We start from the raw sequence: 19,177 nt of genomic DNA on the forward strand, positions 1-19,177 counted from the left end.
GAGGGCTTCTACCCAGTGCAAGTTACTTCTTGACTGTGTCAGCAGTACCTGAACAGCCTCCCAGTGGGCACTGAGGAATGCTGGACTGAGTAGTTATGGTGGTGGACAACTGTAGCTGCTAGGATTCTCAGCAGCCCCTTTGGGCATCCCTTCCAGCAGGGCACTCAGGGCATGTGACAGGCTGGAGAGGTTGGCCCAAGCCAGCCTCATGAAGTGCAACACCAGGGTAAGGTCCTGCAAGCACAGATCCAGGCTGGGTGGAGAATGGATAGAGAGCAGTGCTGGGAAGGACTTGGGAGTGCTGGGTGAGGAGAAGCTCAACATGAGCTGCCACTGTGTGCTAACATCCCAGAAGCCAACCATGGGCTGGGCTGATCCCCAGCAGCCTGGGCAGCAGGTGGAGGAAGGGGATCCTGCCCCTCTGCTCTGCTGAGACCCCGCCTGCAGTGCTGGGGCAGATCTGGAGCCCTCAGCACAGGCAGGGAGCTGTTGGAGCAGGGCCAGAGGAGGTCACAGCAATGCTGTGAGGCCAGGCTGAGAGAGTTGGGGTTGTGCAGCCTGGAGAGGAGAAGGCTCTGGGAAGCACTAGAGCAGCCCTCCTGTATTTGAAGGGGGCTACAGGAGAGCTGGAGAGGGACTTCTGACAAAGAAATGGAGTGACAGGGCAAGGGGGGATGGCTTCAAAGTGGAAGAAGCTGGATTCAGATCAGACATCAGGAAGAAATTCTTCCCCAGGAGGGTGGTGAAGCTCTGGAAGAGGTTGCCCACAAAAGTTGTGGAGGCTTCAAGCCTGGCAAAGTTGGAAGTCAGGATGGGAGAGACCTTGAGCCACCTGGTGCAGCAGAAGCTGTCCCTGCCCATGGCAGGGGGGTTGGTCCCTTCCAGCCCAAACCATGCTGTGATTCTGTGACTGTCACTCTGCCAGCACACTGGCTGTGCAGAGCAGATGAGTGCCCCTTCAGAAAGGGAGGCTGGGGGAAGACCTCACTCTCTGCAACTCCCTGACAGGAAGTTCTAATGAGGTGAGTGGTGGTCCCTGCTCCCAAGCTGCACGTGACAGGAGAAGAGGAAATGCTCTTCAGTAGCACTAGGGGAGGCTGAGCTTGGCCAGGAGGAACGATTTCTTCCTGCAGAGGGGTTGTCAAGCCCTGGAAGAGAGTCCACGTCCCTGGAGAGATTGCAGAGCTGTGTAGAAGTGGTGCTGAGGGACATGGTTTAGTGTTAGCTCAACAGTGTGGCTTGATGATCTTAGAGGTCTTCTCCAACCACACCCATTCCCTAAGCATCTTCTAGGTGTGATGGCTCCTGAGACAGGCTGTGAATTGCTTCTGCATGGGCCTCCCCTGACGCTGTGTCAGCAGAGTTGGTGCTTGGACCAGCAGAACTCATTTGTACCCAAAATGTTTTTACTTGACTGAGCATCTGCCTATGACTGCCAGTTCCAGTGGATTGGCTGGGGTTGTCAGGGTTGGAAGGGACCTCAAGGATCATCCAGAACATCCAGGCTCCAGAGCTGGCCCCAGAGCTGCAGCTGTGGTCTCAGCAGAGTGGAGCAGAGGGGCAGAATCCCCTCCCTGGCCCTGCTGGCCACACTTCTCTTGCTGCAGCCCAGGCTCTGCTTGGCTCTCTGGGCTGCAAGTGCTCCCTGCTGGCTCCTGCTGAGCTTCTCCTCCCCCAGCACTCCCAGGGCCTTTTCTCCAGGGCTGCTCTCAAGCCCAGCCTGTCATGGACTGGCACTGCACATTCGTCACGACAAGCCCTCATTCAGACTCTTGGGCTGTATTGCTAGACCTGATGGCATTCAAAACAGGAAGCAGAAGGTGCGGCAGGGCTCAGCTTTGTGTGGTCCCTGGGCCTTGGCTCCGTGGTGTTCACAAGAGCTCCGTTCTCTGCCTGGCATGTGCTTGCAGCGCCCTCTGGTGGCACAAACGCCGCACAGCACATCGAAGCCCCTGGTGTGTGCCGTAGACTCATGGAATGCAACCCCCGCTGCGGTCAGCAGGGACATCCCAGTGATGGGGACATCCCAGTGACCAGGCTGCTCACAGCCTTCTCGAGCTTGCCATTAAATAGCTTCAGGGAAGGAGCCTCAACCACCTCCCTGGGCAGCCTGTTGCAGTGTTCTGCCACACTCATGGTGCAGAATTCGTTCCTCACATCCAATCTCAATCTGCTCTGCTCTAGTTTGAAGCCATTGCCCCTGCTCCTGTCCCTGCAGGCCTTTGCAAACAGTCTCTCTGCAGCCTTCTTGTAGCCCCCTTCAGCTCCTGGCAGGCTGCTCTTAGGTCTCCTTGGAGCCTTCTCTTCTCCAGGCTGAACACCCCCAGCTCCCTCAGCCTCTTGCCATAGCAGAGGTGCTCCAGCCCTCTGATTATCTTTGCAGCCCTCCTCTGGAGCCTCTCCATCAGGTCCAAGTCCTTCCTGTGTTGAGGGCTCTTGAGCTGGACACAGCACTGCAGGTGAGGTCTCACCAGAGCAGAGCAGAGAGGCAGGATCACCTCTCTTGACCTGCTGGCCACACTGCTTTAGAGGCAACCCAGGCTGCAATTGGCCTTCTGCCCCAACCTAGGTGCAGGTTAGCTTTCTTAGCTTGCGCTTAACTTTGTTGAACCACATGAGATTCTCCTCAGCCCATCTCCCATCTGGCCAGGTCCCTCTAGATGCCATCCTGCCCTTCAGGCTTATCAGCTGCACCACTCAGCTTTGTGTCATCTGCAGCCTTGCTGAGGGTGCCTCAGTCTGGCTGTCTGTAGCACTGATGAAGATACTGAACAGCTCTGGTGCCAGTGCAGAGCCCTGAGGGACACCACTTGTCACCTGTCTCCATCTGGCCACTGGATGTGATCCCCCCAACCAATTCCTCATCCACCCTTCAAATCCATCTCTCTCCAGCTTAGAGAGCAGGATGTTGTGGGTTCTTCCTGAAAGAATCCAGAGAGGGGAAAGGTATTTGATCTTCCCATGTGGATTTCCCTTGGTTCCCCCAGTACTTAGCAGTTAGTAAACTCAGACCTTGAAGCAAACTGACCTGAGGAAGAGAGGCTGAGCTGAAAGGAGAATCTCTGCTTGGAACCCTCCTAGTAAGATTACAGACAGAGTGAAGAACTTGCTTCAGTTGACATCACTGTTTAAACCTCTGACTCTTTAACTGGAGCTCTGCCATCACTTTGAGTTCCCCATAGCTATTTCAGATGCAGCTGCTGCTCCTCACCTGGATGGGTGGAAAGGAAAGGGAGAAGGCTGTTGAGCTGAGCTCAGAGTTGTAGTTCTGTAGCAGTTCTGTGGGATTCTGAGCACTGCTCTGTGTGCAAGGTTCAGCTTTGTCTTCCTGTGACTTCTGCAGCATCTAGAGGCAGAACTCCTGAGCCTTGCTTTGACTCTGGACACTTGAACCTCTCCAGAGAAGGGCAAGAAAGCTGGGGAGGGGTCTGGAGCACAGCCCTGTGAGGAGAGGCTGAGGGAGCTGGGGTTGCTTAGCCTGGAGAAGAGGAGGCTCAGGGGAGACCTTCTTGCTCTCTCCAACTCCCTGAAGGGAGGTTGCTGCCAGGTGGGGGTTGGTCTCTTCTCCCAGGCAGCCAGCACCAGAACAAGAGGACACAGTCTCAAGCTGTGCCAGGGGAGGTTTAGGCTGGAGGTGAGGAGAAAGTTCTTCCCAGACAGAGAGGTTAGCCATTGGGATGTGCTGCCCAGGGAGGTGGTGGAGTCCCCATCCCTGGAGGTGTTGAAGAAAGGCTGGGATGTGGCACTTGGAGCCATGGTTTGGTTGGCAGAAGGTGTTGGGTGCTGGGTGATAGGTTGGACTTGTTGATCTGTGAGGTCTTTTGTAACCTGGTGGAGCCTGTGATCCTGTGACTACCACTAGGACTCTTCTTTTTCTGGTTCCATTAATCACAGAATCACTGAGGTTGGAAAAGACCTTATGGAACATTGAGTCCAACCATAACCCAACTACCATGGCCACTGAGATACATCCTGAAGCCCCCCATCTGCACACTGCAGGGGTGGTAACTCCACCTCCTCCCTGGGCAGCCTGTTCCTCACCACTCTTTCAGGGAAGGAATTCTTCCTAATGTCCAATCTGACCCTCCCTTGGCACAGCTTGAGGCTAGTTCCTCTCATCCTATCATTACTTACCTGGGAGAGGAGACCAGCACCAGCCTCACTCCAGCCTCCTCTCAGGTAGCTGTAGAGGGCAATAAGGGATGGAATCTGTGACATTTTTATTTCTCTGTTACTTTGGCTGGAGCAGAAGAGGCTGAGGGAGACCTCATTGCCCTCTGCAGCTCCCTGAGAGGAGGCTGCAGTGAGGTGGGGGTGAGGCTTTTCTCCTGAGTATCAGGTGGCTGAGAAGCCAGGGCCTGATATTGTGCCAGGGGAGGTCTGGGTTGGAGATGAGGGAAAAATTCTCTTCTGCCAGAGTGCTCAGGGGTTGGCAGAGGCTGCCCAGGGAGGTGGTGGAGTTCCCAGCCCTGGAGGGGTTCAGGAAACCTGTGTCCAGGGCACATAGGGCCATGGTTTGATGGCTGTGGTGGTGTTGGGTTGATAGTTGGACTGGATGAGCTTGGAGGGCTTTAACAACCCAAACATTCGATGATTCTACTCTCACCATTGCCTTATGTCCCTCTTGTGCTGGGGGCCCCAGAGCTGGAGGCAGTGCTGCAGCTGGGGTCTCAGCAGGGCAGGGCAGAGGGGCAGAATCCCCTCCCTGTGCTGCTGCTCTCCCTGCTCTGGCTGCAGCTCAGCACTCAGCTGGCTCTGGGCTGCCAGGGCCCACTGCTGGCTCCTGGGGAGTTTGTCACCACCTGACACCCTCAGATTCTTCTCCTCCACACTGCTTACACAGGAACACATCCAGGTGGGTTTTGAATGTCTCTGCAGAAGGAGACTCCACCACTTCTCTGGATGGCCTGCTCCATCAACTTTAAATTCCAGAAGTTCCTCCTGGTGTTCTGATGGAGCTTCTTCTCTTCAAGGTTGTGCCTCTTACCCCTTGTCCTGTCCCTGGGCACTACTGCAAGAGACTGGGCCCATCTAATTCCCTTATTAGAATCATAGAGTCATTAAGGTTGGAAAAGACCTCCACAGGCTCACAGGATGTGAGGGGCTGGAAGGGACCTCTGGAGATCTTCAGGTCCAACCCCCTGCCAGAGCAGGAGCAGAGAATCCAGCACAGGTCACACAGAACACATCCAGACAGGGCTGGGAAGGCTCCAGAGAAGGAGACTCCACAACCTCTCTGGGCAGCCTGCTCCAGGCCTCTGGGAGCCTCACAGGGAAGAAGTTCCTCCTCATGCTGAGCTGGAACCTCCTGTGCTGCAGTTTATATCCACTGCCCCTTGTCCTGTCCCAGGGCACAGTGAGCAGAGCCTGTCCCTGTGCCCTCCCTCCTGACCCCCAGCCCTCAGCTATTGATAGCCATTGATCAGATCCCTCTCAGCCTTCTCCTCTGCAGACTGAGCAGCCCCAGGGCTCTCAGCCTCTCCTCACAGCACCATGCTCCAGTCCCTTCAGTGTCCTGGCAGTTCTCCATTGGGCTTTCTCCAGTGGATCCCTGTCCCTCCAATACTAAGTCCAACCCTCAACCCAGCACTGTCATGGCCACTAAATCCTGTCCTAAAGTGCCATGCCTACCTGTAAGGACAGTGACTCCACCACCCCCTTCAGCAGCCTGCTGTTGTGACCTGGTTGTTACCTGTCCCCCTGGTCCCTCAAGCAGCACCAGGGGAGGTGGAAGTTGGACATGTGGAACAATCTCTTCTGTAACATGTTGTCACTCCCTGGCCCAGGCTGCTCAGGTCAGTGGTGGAGTCCCCATCCCTGGGGGGATTTAAAGCCTGTGTAGGTGTGGTGCTGCTTTGTGCTCTCATAGGAAGAGGTTTGTCTCCCTCTTTTTCCTTCTCCTTGTGTTATTTGTCACTTCTCCCTCTTTGTAGAGTCCTAGCATGGGTTGGAAGGGGCCTCCAAAGGTCATCCAGCCCAACCCCTGCAGTCAGCAGGGACATCCTCCACTAGAGCAGGTTCCTTGTCAAGCCTTACCTTGAGTAGCTCCAGGGATGAGGCCTCCACCATCTTCCTGGACAGCCTGTGGCAGTGTCCCAGCAGCCTCCTGCTGCAGAACTTGTTCCTCACATCCAATCTAAATCTACTCTGCTCTATTTTCAGACCATTGCTGCTTGTCCTGTCCTCTCAGCCTTCTCTTCTCCACACTAGAGAGCCCCAGGCCTCTGAATCTCTCCTGATCTGCCAGTGCTCCAGTCCCTTCAGCATCCTTGTAGCCCTCTGCTGAACCCTCCTGAACTGGATGCAGTATTTCAGACCATTGCTCCTCATCCTGTCCCTTCAGGCTGTGGCAAACAGTCCCTCTGCAGCCTTCTTTCAGCCCTCTTCAGGTACTGGCAGGCTGCTCCTAGTTCTCTGCAGAGCCTTCTGCCCTGCTCTTCAGGGACTGGTCTGTTACACAGTGCTGAGGTATTTCCTTTGGTATGAAGGAGAAATCTGCATGAGTACTGTTGGCATTGCTGTCCTGAAAGGTTCAAGGAGGAGAACTGCTGTGGTGAGACACAGAGCTCATCCTTCCACCTGTAGCTCAGGCAGTGTGGAGGCCTCTTGTGCCTCCATACCACATTCACACACTGATTTCCTGCCACTGAGGATAGCTCTTTTCAACTCTGTAGTCCTCCTCACTGATTAAAAACCTCTTGTTGGAAGGAATAAGCCAGGAAAAGCTTCTTGCATGCTTCATTCTGTGTGCTCAAACCTCGGTGTGGACCACTTCCATCATCCTCCTCCTCTTACTTGCTGTGCTGCAGCAGGCTGCTCAGTTCCCAGCCAGCTTTGAAGGGCCACTGGCCACTCATCCAGAGCAAGAGTTTGCAGAAGAGAGGGGAGGGGCTTAGGAAGAAATCAACTTTCCTTCTCCTTGGGGGTGCCTTCCATTTGTTTGTTCTCTTCTCCTGAGCTTCTCTTTAGCAGCCAAGCAGCAGCATGCCCTGTCCTCTGAAAATGGTTGGGTTTGTCCTTGCAGCTGGGCAGAAGAGGCTTTGGCTCAATGGAAAAGTGTTCCTGTGGGGAGAAAAGACCAAATCTCATCCTCTGCCAGCACCCAGAGGGACTCTTGAGATACCTGAGCAGAGGTGGAGCTCAGTGCAGCCTCTCCTCCTGTGCTCCAGAGCAGTAGCAGTGAAGCCAGCTGGATGGCAGATACAGATCTGTGTGTGTGTGTGTGTGCTGCAGCCACTCTGTTACCAGTGCTAAGCACTCTGGCAGGTCTCTTCTTTTACTCTTGTGGAGCCTGTTTCCAGAAGCTGGTGGTGACAGGATGAGGGGCAGTGGTTTCAAGCTAGAACAGAGCAGATTTAGGTTGGATGTTAGGAACTGAGCCCAGTGCTCAAGGTGCAGCCTCACCAGTGCCTGGTACAGAGGCACAATTGCTGCTCTGCTCCTGCTGGCCACACTCCTGATCCAGATGCTGGTGACCTTGGCCACCTGAGCAGGCTTCTGGCTCATGTTCAGCACCCCCAGGTCAGTCTTTCTCTACAGGGCAGTGTGGAGTGTGGCCAGCAGAGCCAGGGAGGTTCTGCTTCCCCTCTGCTCTGGCCTTTTGAGGCCACACCTGGAATATTGCATCCAGCTCTGGGCTCCCCACCCAGTTCAGGAGGGTTCAGCAGAGGGCTACAAGGATGCTGAAGGGACTGGAGCACTGGCAGATCAGGAGAGATTCAGAGGCCTGGGGCTGTTTAGTGTGGAGAAGAGAAGGCTGAGAGGACAGGACAAGCAGCAATGGTCTGAAAATAGAGCAGAGTAGATTTAGATTGGATGTGAGGAACAAGTTCTGCAGCAGGAGGCTGCTGGGACACTGCCACAGAGCATGTGTGCTATGAGGAGAGGCTGAGAGCCCTGGGGCTGTTCAGTCTGCAGAGGAGAAGGCTGAGAGGGATCTGATCAATGGCTATCAATAGCTGAGGGCTGGGGGTCAGGAGGGAGGGGACAGGGAGAGGCTCTGCTCACTGTGCCCTGGGATAGGACAAGGGGCAGTGGAAATAAACTCCAGCACAGGAGGTTCCAGCTCAACATGAGGAGGAACTTCTTCCCTGTGAGGCTCCCAGAGCCCTGGAGCAGGCTGCCCAGAGAGGTTGTGGAGTGTCCTTCTCTGGAGCCTTCCCAGCCCTGTCTGGATGTGTTCTGTGTGACCTGTGCTGGAGTCTCTGCTCCTGCTCTGGCAGGGGCTTGGACCTGAAGATCTCCAGAGGTCCCTTCCAGCCCCTAACATCCTGTGAGCCTGTGGCAGCTTTCCAGCCACTCTGCCCCAAGCCTGTAGCATTTCATGGGGTGGTTGTGTCCCAGATGCCAGACCCTGCCCTTGGCCTTGTTCAGTCTCATACATTGATGTCACTGAGCCAGCCTTTCCAGGTCCCTTTGTGGGGGCCTGCAAGAAGGCTGCAGAGGGACTGTGTGCACAGGCCTGCAGTGATAAGATGAGGGAGAATGGTTTGAAATGAGAGCAGAGGAGATTTAGATTGGATGTGAGGAGCCAGTTCTGCACCAGGAGGCTGCTGGATCACTGCAGCAGGTTGCCCAGGGAGGTGGTTGAGGCCCCATGCCTGGAGCTAGTCAAGGTGAGGCTGGAGAGGCTGTGAGCAACCTGCTCTAGTGGAGGCTGTCCCTGCTGAGTGCAGGGGTTGGACTGGGTGAGCTGTGGGAGTCCCTTCCAGCCCAACCCAAGCCATTCTATGAACCTGGTTCAGAGAGAGCAAGGCCAGCTGTGGCTGGGTGGACTTTAGGCTTTGTGGGTCTGCAGCAGGGTTTGGAACAGCCCTGTGCCTCTCCAGAGGTAGGCTGCCATCTGCTTTGTGCCTGTCCTGCAGTGCACAGGCATGATGGTGTGGGGCTCCTCTGTGTCTCTGCAGGTCAGGGCTGCACAGCCAGGTGCTTGTGTTCCATGAAGCAGTCAGGCCCTGGAGTGGGTTCTGTGTTTCTCTGATTCCATGAACTCCCAGCTCTTCTCCCACCAGGATTTTTCCCTCCTGCAACGTCAGACATCTGAAAGCAGCAGCAGGAGGGGAAAAACAGAAGAGAATGAGGCCACTCAGGCTGCTATATTTAGCAGCCTCACATCCCAAGAAAGCCAGGGCTCATCCAGGCTGTTTTTAGCTGCCAGTGTTTGTCAGTCAAGGTGAACAGAGCTGTTGAAGTGCTGTCGTGGGGGGGTTTGTTGCTTGGGGTTTATTTTTTCCCTTCTTGCTCTCTCCAGCATCTTTCCTTCTCTGGGGCAGTTAGATTTCACTTCAACAGCTGTCAGCTTTCCAGCCCCTTTGCTTTTAAAGCTTCTGGGTTTGGGGTTTTTTTCTGTGTAGTAACAATGCATCACAGAGCTACAGAGCTGGCAGGGCTGGAAGGGAGCTCAAGGCTCAGCCAGCTCCAACCCCCTGCCATGGGCAGGGACACCTCACACCACAGCAGGTTGCTCACAGCCACCTCCAGCCTGGCTGCAAACACCTCCAGGCAGGATGCTTCCACCACCTCCCTGGGCAACCTGTGCCAGGCTCTCACCACCCTCCTGGGCAACAACTTCTTCCTCACAGCCAATCTCAATCTCCCCACTTCTAGTTCTGCTCCATCCCCCCCAGTCCTATCCCTCCCTGACACCCTCACAAGTCCCTCCCCAGCTCTCTTGTGGGCCCCTGAGCTGACCTTCAGCAGAGGGCATTGTAGTCACCACATGACTGAGAAGAACCTGACTAGCATCAAACTCAGGCTGCTCTGGTGAAGGGCACAGGGGGGCACACCAGTTGCAGCCTGAGGGCTTTGTGCACAGCAGTGCACAGAGCTGAGCATGAGGAGCACAAATTAAACCTCAGGATCTCCACCTAGTCAAGTGATTGATTATTTTGATTTATCTTAATGAAACCAATCCCTTTTGGTGCTTTTATTGACAGGATGGTGGAGGTGAGGAGGGGATTAAAGAAAGGCTCAGGGACTGAGAGTAGGAAGGCCTGTGGCAGATGGCATAGAATCATGGAATGGGCTGGGCTGGAAGGGACTCCCCCAGCTCAAGTCAACAATCAGATTTCATGCTAAAGGAAGGTCTAAATCCCACAGATTTTGGGGTGATCAAGGGAGGAGGTTAAACCCACCAAGCTTCCCTTTCCCTCAGGCTGATCTGATCTGCCCTTCAAAGTCATCATGCTTCAGCTTGTCACCCTGGGATGGATGGAATCATGGAGTCATTGTCTTTGGAAGAGACTTTTAGGATCAGGTCCAACAGTTAACCCATCTGCCAGGTCACAGAATCAGAGAATGGTCTGGGACCTCCAGAGCTCACCCAGCCCAACCCCCCTGCAGCCAGCAGGGACAGCCTCCGCTGGAGTAGGTTGCTCACAGCCTTCTCCAGCCTCACCTTGAATAGCTCCAGGGATGGAGCCTCTGCCACCACCCTGGGCAGCCTGTGGCAGTGTTCCAGCAGCCTCATAGAAAACAGTTGCTGAAGTTAACTGCTTCTGGCTCACATCCTTCCCCCTCAGTTAGCATTGCCTTCTTTTATGTGGAGCAGAAGTGCAGGAGAAGAAGGGAGGTCACTGCCTGGGGCAGGAAGGATCTACTTGATTCCTGTGCTCTGTTCTCTGTGCTGCTGGTTGAACAAAACCATGCTTTCCATATGCATGGGGCAATGCAATTTGCATTCATCAGGGGGGGATGGAGAGCAAACTGGAGGCTCTTACATTTAATTCAGGCTGTCTTTGCTCCACCACATGCTGCTCCATTCATTTCTGCGTGGTGCTCTTCTCACTCACAAATGAGCGAAATGAAGAGCAGCAGTGCTGGATGTGGAGGATGTTTTCCTCCCTGGGGACAGCTTGATGGGCAGCTGCTCCTCTCAGCTCTCACTCCCAGAGCTTTGCAGTGTATGTGCTGGAGCCTGAGCCTGCAACCTGGCCACAAGGTTAGAGATGGTCCAGTTCCAGCTGATGTCCAGCACAGAGAGCTGCCTGTGCCTTGTGTCTCTTTGTTGTGCCAGTCCTGTCTCAGAAGATCACAGCTGCACAGAATGGAAGGGGTTGGAAGGGACTTCCAGAGGTCATCTGGTGCAACCCCACCCAGCAATCACCAATCAGTCTGCCTCAGAATCATTGAAGGGTTTGGATTGGAAGGGATCTCCAAAGGGCATCCAGTCCAACCCCCTGCAGTCAGCAGGGACATCCTCCACTAGAGCAGGTTGCTTTGTCAAGCCTGACCTTGAATATCCCCAGGGATGAGGCCTCAACCACCTCCCTGGGCAACCTGTTGCAGTGTTCCAGCAGCCTCCTGGTGCAGAGCTTGCTCCTAACATCCAATCTAAATCTGCTCTGCTCTCATTTCAAACCATTGCCTTATCCTGTCCCTGCAGGCCTTTGCAAGCAGTCCCACTGCAGCCTTCTTGTAGCCCCTTTCAGGTCCTGGCAGGCTGCTCTTAGGTCTCCTTGGAGCCTTCTCTTCTCCAGGCTGAACACCCCCAGCTCCCTCAGCCTGTCCTGGTAGCACTGCCCTCTGGTCATCTCTGTGGTCCTCTTCTGGACCCTCTCCATCAGGTCCATGTCCTGCCTGTACTGAAGGCTCCAGACCTGTACACAGTACTCCAGGGGAGGTCTCACCAGGGCAGAGCAGAGGGACACAATCACCTCTCTGGATCTGCTGGCCACACTGCTTTGGCTGCAGCCCAGGCTGCCCTTGGCCTTCTGTGCTGCCAGTGCCCATTGCTGCCTCCTGCCCAGCTTCTCCCCCACCAGCACCCCAAGCCCTTTCTGCAGGGCTGCTCTCTAGCTCCTCATCCCCCAGCCTGGGTTGATCTCTAGCATTGCCCTGACCTAGGTGCAGGACTTTGCACTTTGCCTCCTTGAACCTCATGAGAATCTCCTCAGCCCACTTGGCCAGGCCCTTCTTGTCTTCACATCAGCACAGTCAGCATTCTGCTCTCTTAAGTTCCTGTGGCAGACAGCTCCCCTGGATGGTGCAGCATCACTGGAACATGCCTTGGGGATGTTCCTTGCAGTGGCTTCCAGCACACAGCAGTTTCCTCCCAGCTGGGCAACCTTTGTTCTTTCCACAGATACCTGAGTTTTCCTTCACTAGTAGCTCACACTGTGTGTGCCTAATGACAGTGGGCCCTGAAACTGTTTCAGGTGGTCTGCCTTGTCCAGAGGCAGCTCAGCTTTCTGACCACTGAAGAAGGTCTTTGATACCTTGTAGAGTATTTCTGTGGTTTAGGATCCATGGGAGGGATGGAACACTGCCACAGGTTGCCCAGGGAGGGAGTTGAGAGTCCAGCCCTGGAGATGTTCAAGGTGAGGCTGGGCAGCCTGATCTAGGGGAGGATGTCCCTGCTGGCTGTAAGGAGGTTGGGCTGGGTGAGCTTTGGAGGTCCCTTCCAGCCCAGACCATTCTGGAGTTCTTTGCTACATAGGAAAGCAGAAGGTTGAACCCTCAGCAGTGCAGCACATGGTGTGTCAGGGAGGCCATCCAGAGGGAGCTGGACAGGCTGGAGAGGTGGGCACAAGCCAACCTCAGGAGGTTCAAAAAGACCAAGGGCAGGGTCCTGCAGCTGGGTGGAGGCAATCCCAGGCACAAATCCAGGCTGGGCATTGACTGGCTGGAAAGCAGCCCTGAGGAGAGAGACTTGGGGGTGCTGGGGGAGGAGAAGCTCACCAGGAGCTCTCAGTGTGCACTTGCAGCCCAGAAAGCCAACCAGATCCTGGGCTGCAGCAGGAGAAGTGTGGCCAGCAGGGCAAGGGAGGTGATTCTCCCCCTCTGCTCAGCTCTGGGGAGACCCCACCTGGAGTCCTGCCTCCAGTTCTGGAGCCCCTATGACAAGAGGGATCTGGAGGTGCTGGAAGGTGTGCAGAGCAGGGCCAGGAGGATGAGCAGAGGGCTGGAGCACCTCTCCTGTGAGGACAGACTGAAGGAGTTGGGGCTGTTCAGTCTGGAGAAGAGAAGGCTCCCAGGTGACCTCATTGTGGCCTTCCAGGATCCGAAGGGGGCTCCAGGAAGGCTGGGGAGGGACTGCTCAGGATCTCAGGTAGTGACAGGACTAGGGGGAATGGAATGAAGCTGGAGGTGGGGAGATTGAGGCTGGAGGGGAGGAGGAAGTTCTTCCCCATGAGAGTGGTGAAGCCCTGGAATGGGTTGTGCAGGGAGGTGGTTGGGGCCCTGTCCCTGGAGGTGTTTAAGGCCAGGCTGGCTGAGGCTGTGGCCAGGCTGATCTAGTGTGGGGTGTCCCTGCCCATGGCAGGGGGGTTGGAACTGGATGATCCTTGTGGTCCCTTCCAACCCTGACTGACACTATCATACTCTTCTCTCCTTCCAGGTCACTGCTATGAGAAGAACTCAGATGGCAATCATGACAAGGAGAAATACTTGGATGAGCACCACGAGTCAGATCCAGCAGTGCTAGGAGGACACTCAGAGGGAGGCACAGAAGATGCAGAAGTCCTCCCTCAGGATTCAGCACGGGATCCCTCCTTCCTGAGGCTGCAGAGTAAGTCAGCCTGAGTTCAGGGCTTGCAAATGAGTCATGCTCTGAATGTCTTCCTTCCTCCAAGGAGCTACGTTTTGGCACCCTCAGTAAAGCAACAATCACCCTGCAGACAGGCTGTGTTCTGTTCAGTCCTCTTCCCCAAGTCTTGATGTCCAAATGTGCTGAGTCATCAAAAAGTGAGACCAAGCTTTAGACACTTCCCAAGCTAAAGGATGTAGTTTCTTCAAGACTCTCCAAACACACATTGGTTGTACCTCAGTGAACTCTGTATCAGCTGTGCCAGACAATGGCCAGAACAATCCTCCCTGTCAGCACAGTCTGAGGGAGGAGGGGATGGAGAGCAGCCCTGAGGAGAAGGCCTTGGGGGTGCTGAGGGAGGAGAAGCTGGCCAGGAGCAGGCAGTGTGAGCTTGCAGCACAGAAGGCCAAGGGCAGCCTGGGCTGCAGCCAAAGCAGCATTGCCAGAGAGCCAGAGAGGAGATTCTGCCACTCTGCTCTGCTCTGGGGAGACCTCACCTGCAGTGCTGGGTGCAGGGCTGGAGCCCTCAGCACAGGAAGGACCTGGAGCTGATGGAGAGGCTCCAGAGGAGGCCATGGGAATGCTCAGGGGGTTGGAGCAGCTCTGCTGTGAGGAGAGGCTGAGGGAGCTGGGGGTGTTCAGCCTGGAGAGGAGGAGGCTCTGGGCAGACCTAAGAGCAGCCTGCCAGGAGCTGAAGGGGGCTGCAGGAAGGCTGCAGAGAGACTGTTTGCAGAGGCCTGCAGGGACAGGAGCAGGGGCAATGGCTTCAAACCAGAGCAGAGCAGATTGAGATTGGATGTGAAGAGCAAGTTCTTTACTAGGCTAATTGTGGCCTTCCAGTATCTGAAGGGGACTACAGGAAGGCTGGGGAAGGACTGCTCAGGATCTCAGGTAGTGATAGGACTAGGGGGAATGGAATGAAGCTGGAGGTGGGGAGATTGAGGCTGGAGGTGAGGAGGAAGTTCTTCCCCATGAGAGTGGTGAAGCCCTGGAATGGGTTGTGCAGGGAGGTGGTTGGGGCCCTGTCCCTGGAGGTGTTTAAGGCCAGGCTGGCTGAGGCTGTGGCCAGGCTGATCTAGTGTGGGGTGTCCCTGCCCATGGCAGGGGGGTTGGAACTGGCTGATCCTTGTGGTCCCTTCCAACCCTGACTGATACTGTGATACTATGAGGCAGCTGGAACACTGGCACAGGCTGCCCAGGGAGGTGGTTGAGGCTCCTTCCCTGGAGATACCCAAGGTGAGGCTGGATGAGGCTGTGAGCAGCCTGTTCTAGTGGAGGATGTCCCTGCTGAGTGCAGGGGGGTTGGAGTGGGTGAGCTGTGGAGGTCCCTTCCAGCCCAGCCCATTCCATGGCTCTCTAACAAGAGTGTGTGTGGAGAGGAGCCAGCTCCTGCTTGGTGCCCCCAGCAGGCAGACTTCTGGTGCAGAGGAGAGGCTCAGGTGAAAGGTGTCTGGGGCTGCTGCAGGTCTTTCTGGTGTTCCCTCGTAGGTGCAGTGGCTGCAGAGAGCAATGGCTCAGAAGGAGTGGAGGCCCTGGAGGATGATCAGATGTCTGAGGAGATGCTGGCTTTGGTGGATGAGTTTGAGAGCTCTTGGCCTCAGGAAGCTTTTGAAGGGGCACTGGAGGTAAAAGGCCGCCGGATGGACCTGCAGGGAATCCGTGTCCTGAAGAAGGGATCTCAGGATGGGCTGGCTAGCTCCTGTTTTGGGGACTGTGGTGATGATGATGATGAAGCTGAGTGGGTAAGTTTGGATGAGTTTGCTTAAGCCTTGTACTAACTCACTGCTGTGGAGGAGGAAGAGACCAGGCCGGTTCAGGGGGGTCGATGCTGGAATACATCCAGGGGCTTCCCAAGAGCTGGTCCATGGCTTGTGTGAAATGAGGCAGTTTCAGTTCATCTGCTGAGGGAAAGGCCTCTACACACAGTCTGGAGGCAGAGGAAAGACCTTCTGGCTCTCTACAGCTCCCTGAAAGGAGATTGCAGTCAGGTGGGGGTTGGTCTCTTCTCCCAAAGAACAGATGGTAGGACAAGAGGAAGTGGCTTCAAGCTGTGCCAGGGGACCTTCAGGCTGAGCATCAGGAATGATGTTTAGCACCAAAAGGTTGCCAAGCCCTGGGGCAGGCTGCCCAGAGCAGTGGTGGCGTCTCCATCCCTGGAGAAGTTTGAAAGCAGTGTAGGTGGTGTGCTGAGGGGCTGGTTCAGTGTGACCTGGCAGTGCTGGGTTAATGCTTGGACTTGATGATCTTAAAGGTCTGTTCCAGCCTAAGCACTTCTGAGAGGGAGCTCAGGTTTTGAGTGATGCTAAGTGCCTTCATACTTCCTGCTCACAGTTACAGTGGGGAAAGGCTTCTAACCAGTTGTGCTCTATGATAGGCCAAGGGGCCCTGGATATAAACTCCAGCACAGGAGGTTCCACCTCAGCTTGAGGAGGAACTTCTTCCCTGTGAGGCTCCCAGAGCCCTGGAGCAGGCTGCCCAGAGAGGTTGTGGAGTCTCCTTCTCTGGAGCCTCCCCAGCCCTGTCTGGATGTGTTCCTGTGTGACCTGTGATGGAGTCTCTGCTCCTGCTCTGGCAGGACTGGAAGATCTCTGGAGGTCCCTTCCAGCCCCTGACATCCTGTGAGCCTGTAGTAAGTTCTGGTTAGCATGAAACAATGAAACATCTGCTGCCACCACGGTCATCTAAGTGCCTGTCAGTGCTCTGGCAGCCTAAGTGGCTTTCTTTGCTGTGGGAGACTGAAGCTCTGTCCCCTGTTTGCAGGGTGTGATGGAGTGAAAGTGAGCAGGCTTCAAGAATGGGTTGGGATGGGGGGAGAGGGAGAGAAAGATCACATCTGTAGCATCTTGGGAATGGAATCTTTGGACTAGAAAAAGTAGCATAGTCAAGCTGATGATGTACTGTGTGCCAGTCTGGAGCCCCCTGTGTGGGAAGGACCTGGAGCTGATGGAGAGGCTCCAGAGGAGGCCATGGGAATGCTCAGGGGGTTGGAGCAGCTCTGCTGTGAGGAGAGGCTGAGGGAGCTGGGGGTGTTCAGCCTGGAGAAGAGAAGACTCTGGGGGAGACCTAAGAGCAGCCTGCCAGGACCTGAAGGGGGCTGCAAGAAGGCTGCAGAGAGACTGTTTGCAAAGGCCTGCAGGGACAGGAGCAGGGGCAATGGCTTCAAACTAGAGCAGAGCAGATTGAGATTGGATGTGAGGAAGAAGTTCTGCACCATGAGGGTGGTGGAACACTGGCACAGGCTGCCCAGGGAGGTGGTTGAGGCTTCTTCCCTGGAGATACTCAAGGTGAGGCTGGATGAGGCCCTGGGCAGCCTGATGTGGCTGGGGATGTCCCTGCTGGCTGTGGGGGGGGCTGGGCTGGGTGAGCTCTGGAGGTCCCTTCCAGCCTGGAGCATTCTGTGGTCCTGTGCTCACGGTGCTCCTTGCTGCTGGCCTTGCTGACCCTCTTCCTCTGGTAGATCACTTTTCAGGTCAAGCGTCTGAAGAAACCAAAGGCTGAAAGCTTGGATCTGCAGGAGCCAGCTGGGAGGAAAGGAGAAGCAGAGGCTAATGGAGAAGGTGAAAACTTCTACCACACTGCCCTGGAGATCAGTGGACCAAAGATACCTTCTCCTGGACCAATAGGTAACCTGCTGCTTCCAGGGAATGCAAGCTGTTTGTAGCTGTGGATCTGCCCTGGGTTTGCTTTGCACTGCTTGATCCCCATCAATCCATAGCCAACCCTCTGCCTTCTGCACCTGCCTCACAAAGGGCAGCAGGCTTTCAGCTGCTGTGTCAGCTGCTGGGCATGAGGTGGTAAGGGTGGAGTAGAAAAGAGGTGGCTATTGAGAGCAGAAATAGTGCCAAAGAAATGATGGGGGCTTGAACAGCCTCACAGAGGGCCTGGGAGTCTGGGTGGACAGCTTCATCCTGAGCCAGCAAGGTGGTCTTGTAGCCAAGGAGGCCAATGGTCTCCTGGGGGGCATTAAGAAGAGTGTGGCCAGGGAGCTTCTCCTGCTGCTCTACTCTGCTCCAGTGAGGCTGCAGCTGGAGCACTGGGCCCAGGGCTGGGCTCTCCAGTAAAGGGGACACAGGCAGCTACTGGAGAGAGCCCAGCAGAGGCTCCAAAGCTGCTGAGGGGCCTGGAGCAGCTCTGGGAGGAGCAAAGGCTGAGAGCCCTGGGGCTGAGAGCCTGGAGCAGAGCAGCCCCAGAGGGGAGCTGAGCAATGCTCAGCAAGAGCTGAAGGAGCTGTGGGGGGCAAGAGGCTGGGGCCAGGTACTGTTCAGTGGTGCCCAGGGACAGGACAAGGGACAATCCAGGAGGTTCTGTCTCAACAGGAGGAGAAACTTCTTTGTTGTGAGGGTGCTGGAGGCCTGGAGCAGGCTGCCCAGAGAGGTTGTGGAGTCTCCTTGTCTGGAGAGCTTCCAACCCCCCCTGGGCATTGTGCTCCTGGGCAAGCTGCTGTGGGTGCCCTGCTTTGGCAGGGGGTTGGACTGGGTGAGCTCCAGAGGCCCCTTCCAACCCTCCCATGATGGGACTGGTGGATTGCTTGGACTTGCTACAGTATTCACCACACCTAAGGACAAGGTTCCAGCAGGCTGTTGTTCAAGTGTGGGTATCAGGCTCCTGCTTCTCCCAGTGATGTTTGCTGCCATGCAGCAAGTGATTGAACCTTGCCCTGCTCCTGTTCACTCCTCTGCCAAACAGGAGGGCTGAAGTGCTTCGTGGTTTCAGCAGTGCTGCTCTCTAGAGGGTAGGACTGCAGTAGAAGCCACTCTTTGCCTTGACCAATATTCACTGACAAGGAGCAGCAGTGTCTTGCACCTGGGAGTGTCAGAAAATGGAGCAACCAGCTTCTAGTAGTTTTTACTGTAGCTGTGGAACAGAAATGGTGACTCACTCATGAGCTGTCTCTAAGGACATGCAAGTAGAGAGGGTTACCCCTGAGCAAGGGTGGTGATTGTTCTTCATGTGCAGCACTTGGAGCAGTGCAGGGAAGTAGGTTTGAAACCTCCACCTTGTAACCTCTCTTTACCTAAGATCTGGTTCAGTCTTTGGGTCCCTCAAGTTCCATTCAGGAATGTCAGGGCAATCCCAGGCACTGATACAGGCTGGGCAGGGACTGGATGAGAGCAGCCCTGGAGGAAAGGCCCTGGGGGTGCTGGGGGAGGAGAAGCTCGGCAGGAGCCAGCAGGGAGCACTTGCAGCCCAGAGAGCCAAGCAGAGCCTGGGCTGCAGCCAGAGAAGTGTGGCCAGCAGGGCCAGGGAGGGGATTCTGCCCCTCTGCTCCACTCTGCTGAGACCACAGCTGCAGCTCTGGGGCCAGCTCTGGAGCCTCTGTGCCAGGAAGGCTCTGGAGGGGCTGGAAGGTGTCAGAGGAACCACAGAATGTTAGGGATTGGAAGGGGCCTCAAAAGCTCATCTAGTCCAACCCCCCTGCCAGAGGACACATCCAGGTGGGTTTTGAGTATCTCCAGAGAGGGAGGCTCCACAACAGCCCTGGTTGGCCTGCCCCAGTGCTTGCAGATCTTCCTGAGGTGAGCAGTCCCTGTTCATTTCTGCATGGAGGACTTTTTTCTCCTTGTCCTCATCTTTAGGATTTCTTGAGTTGTTCCCTTGCACAAACATACAAACCCAAAAGACTCTGAGAGCAGCAATAATCCGTGAGGGAGA

General features: G+C 55.5%; 1 protein-coding gene across 1 annotated transcript in view; it reads left to right on the forward strand.

Annotated features, from left to right (window-relative positions):
- Positions 1-19,177, forward strand: part of TTC17 (tetratricopeptide repeat domain 17) — a 98,998-nt gene that overhangs the window by 56,519 nt on the left and 23,302 nt on the right. Inside the window, exons 17-19 of the mRNA XM_068166842.1 lie at positions 13,337-13,507; positions 15,014-15,267; positions 16,983-17,148. Coding sequence (XP_068022943.1) covers positions 13,337-13,507; positions 15,014-15,267; positions 16,983-17,148 — 591 coding nt within the window. The remainder of the gene's footprint in view (positions 1-13,336; positions 13,508-15,013; positions 15,268-16,982; positions 17,149-19,177) is intronic.

This window comes from Melanerpes formicivorus, unplaced genomic scaffold (assembly GCF_026170545.1).
Source record: "Melanerpes formicivorus ecotype bairdi unplaced genomic scaffold, bMelFor1.0.p_v2 SCAF_108, whole genome shotgun sequence".
Taxonomy (NCBI): domain Eukaryota; kingdom Metazoa; phylum Chordata; class Aves; order Piciformes; family Picidae; genus Melanerpes; species Melanerpes formicivorus.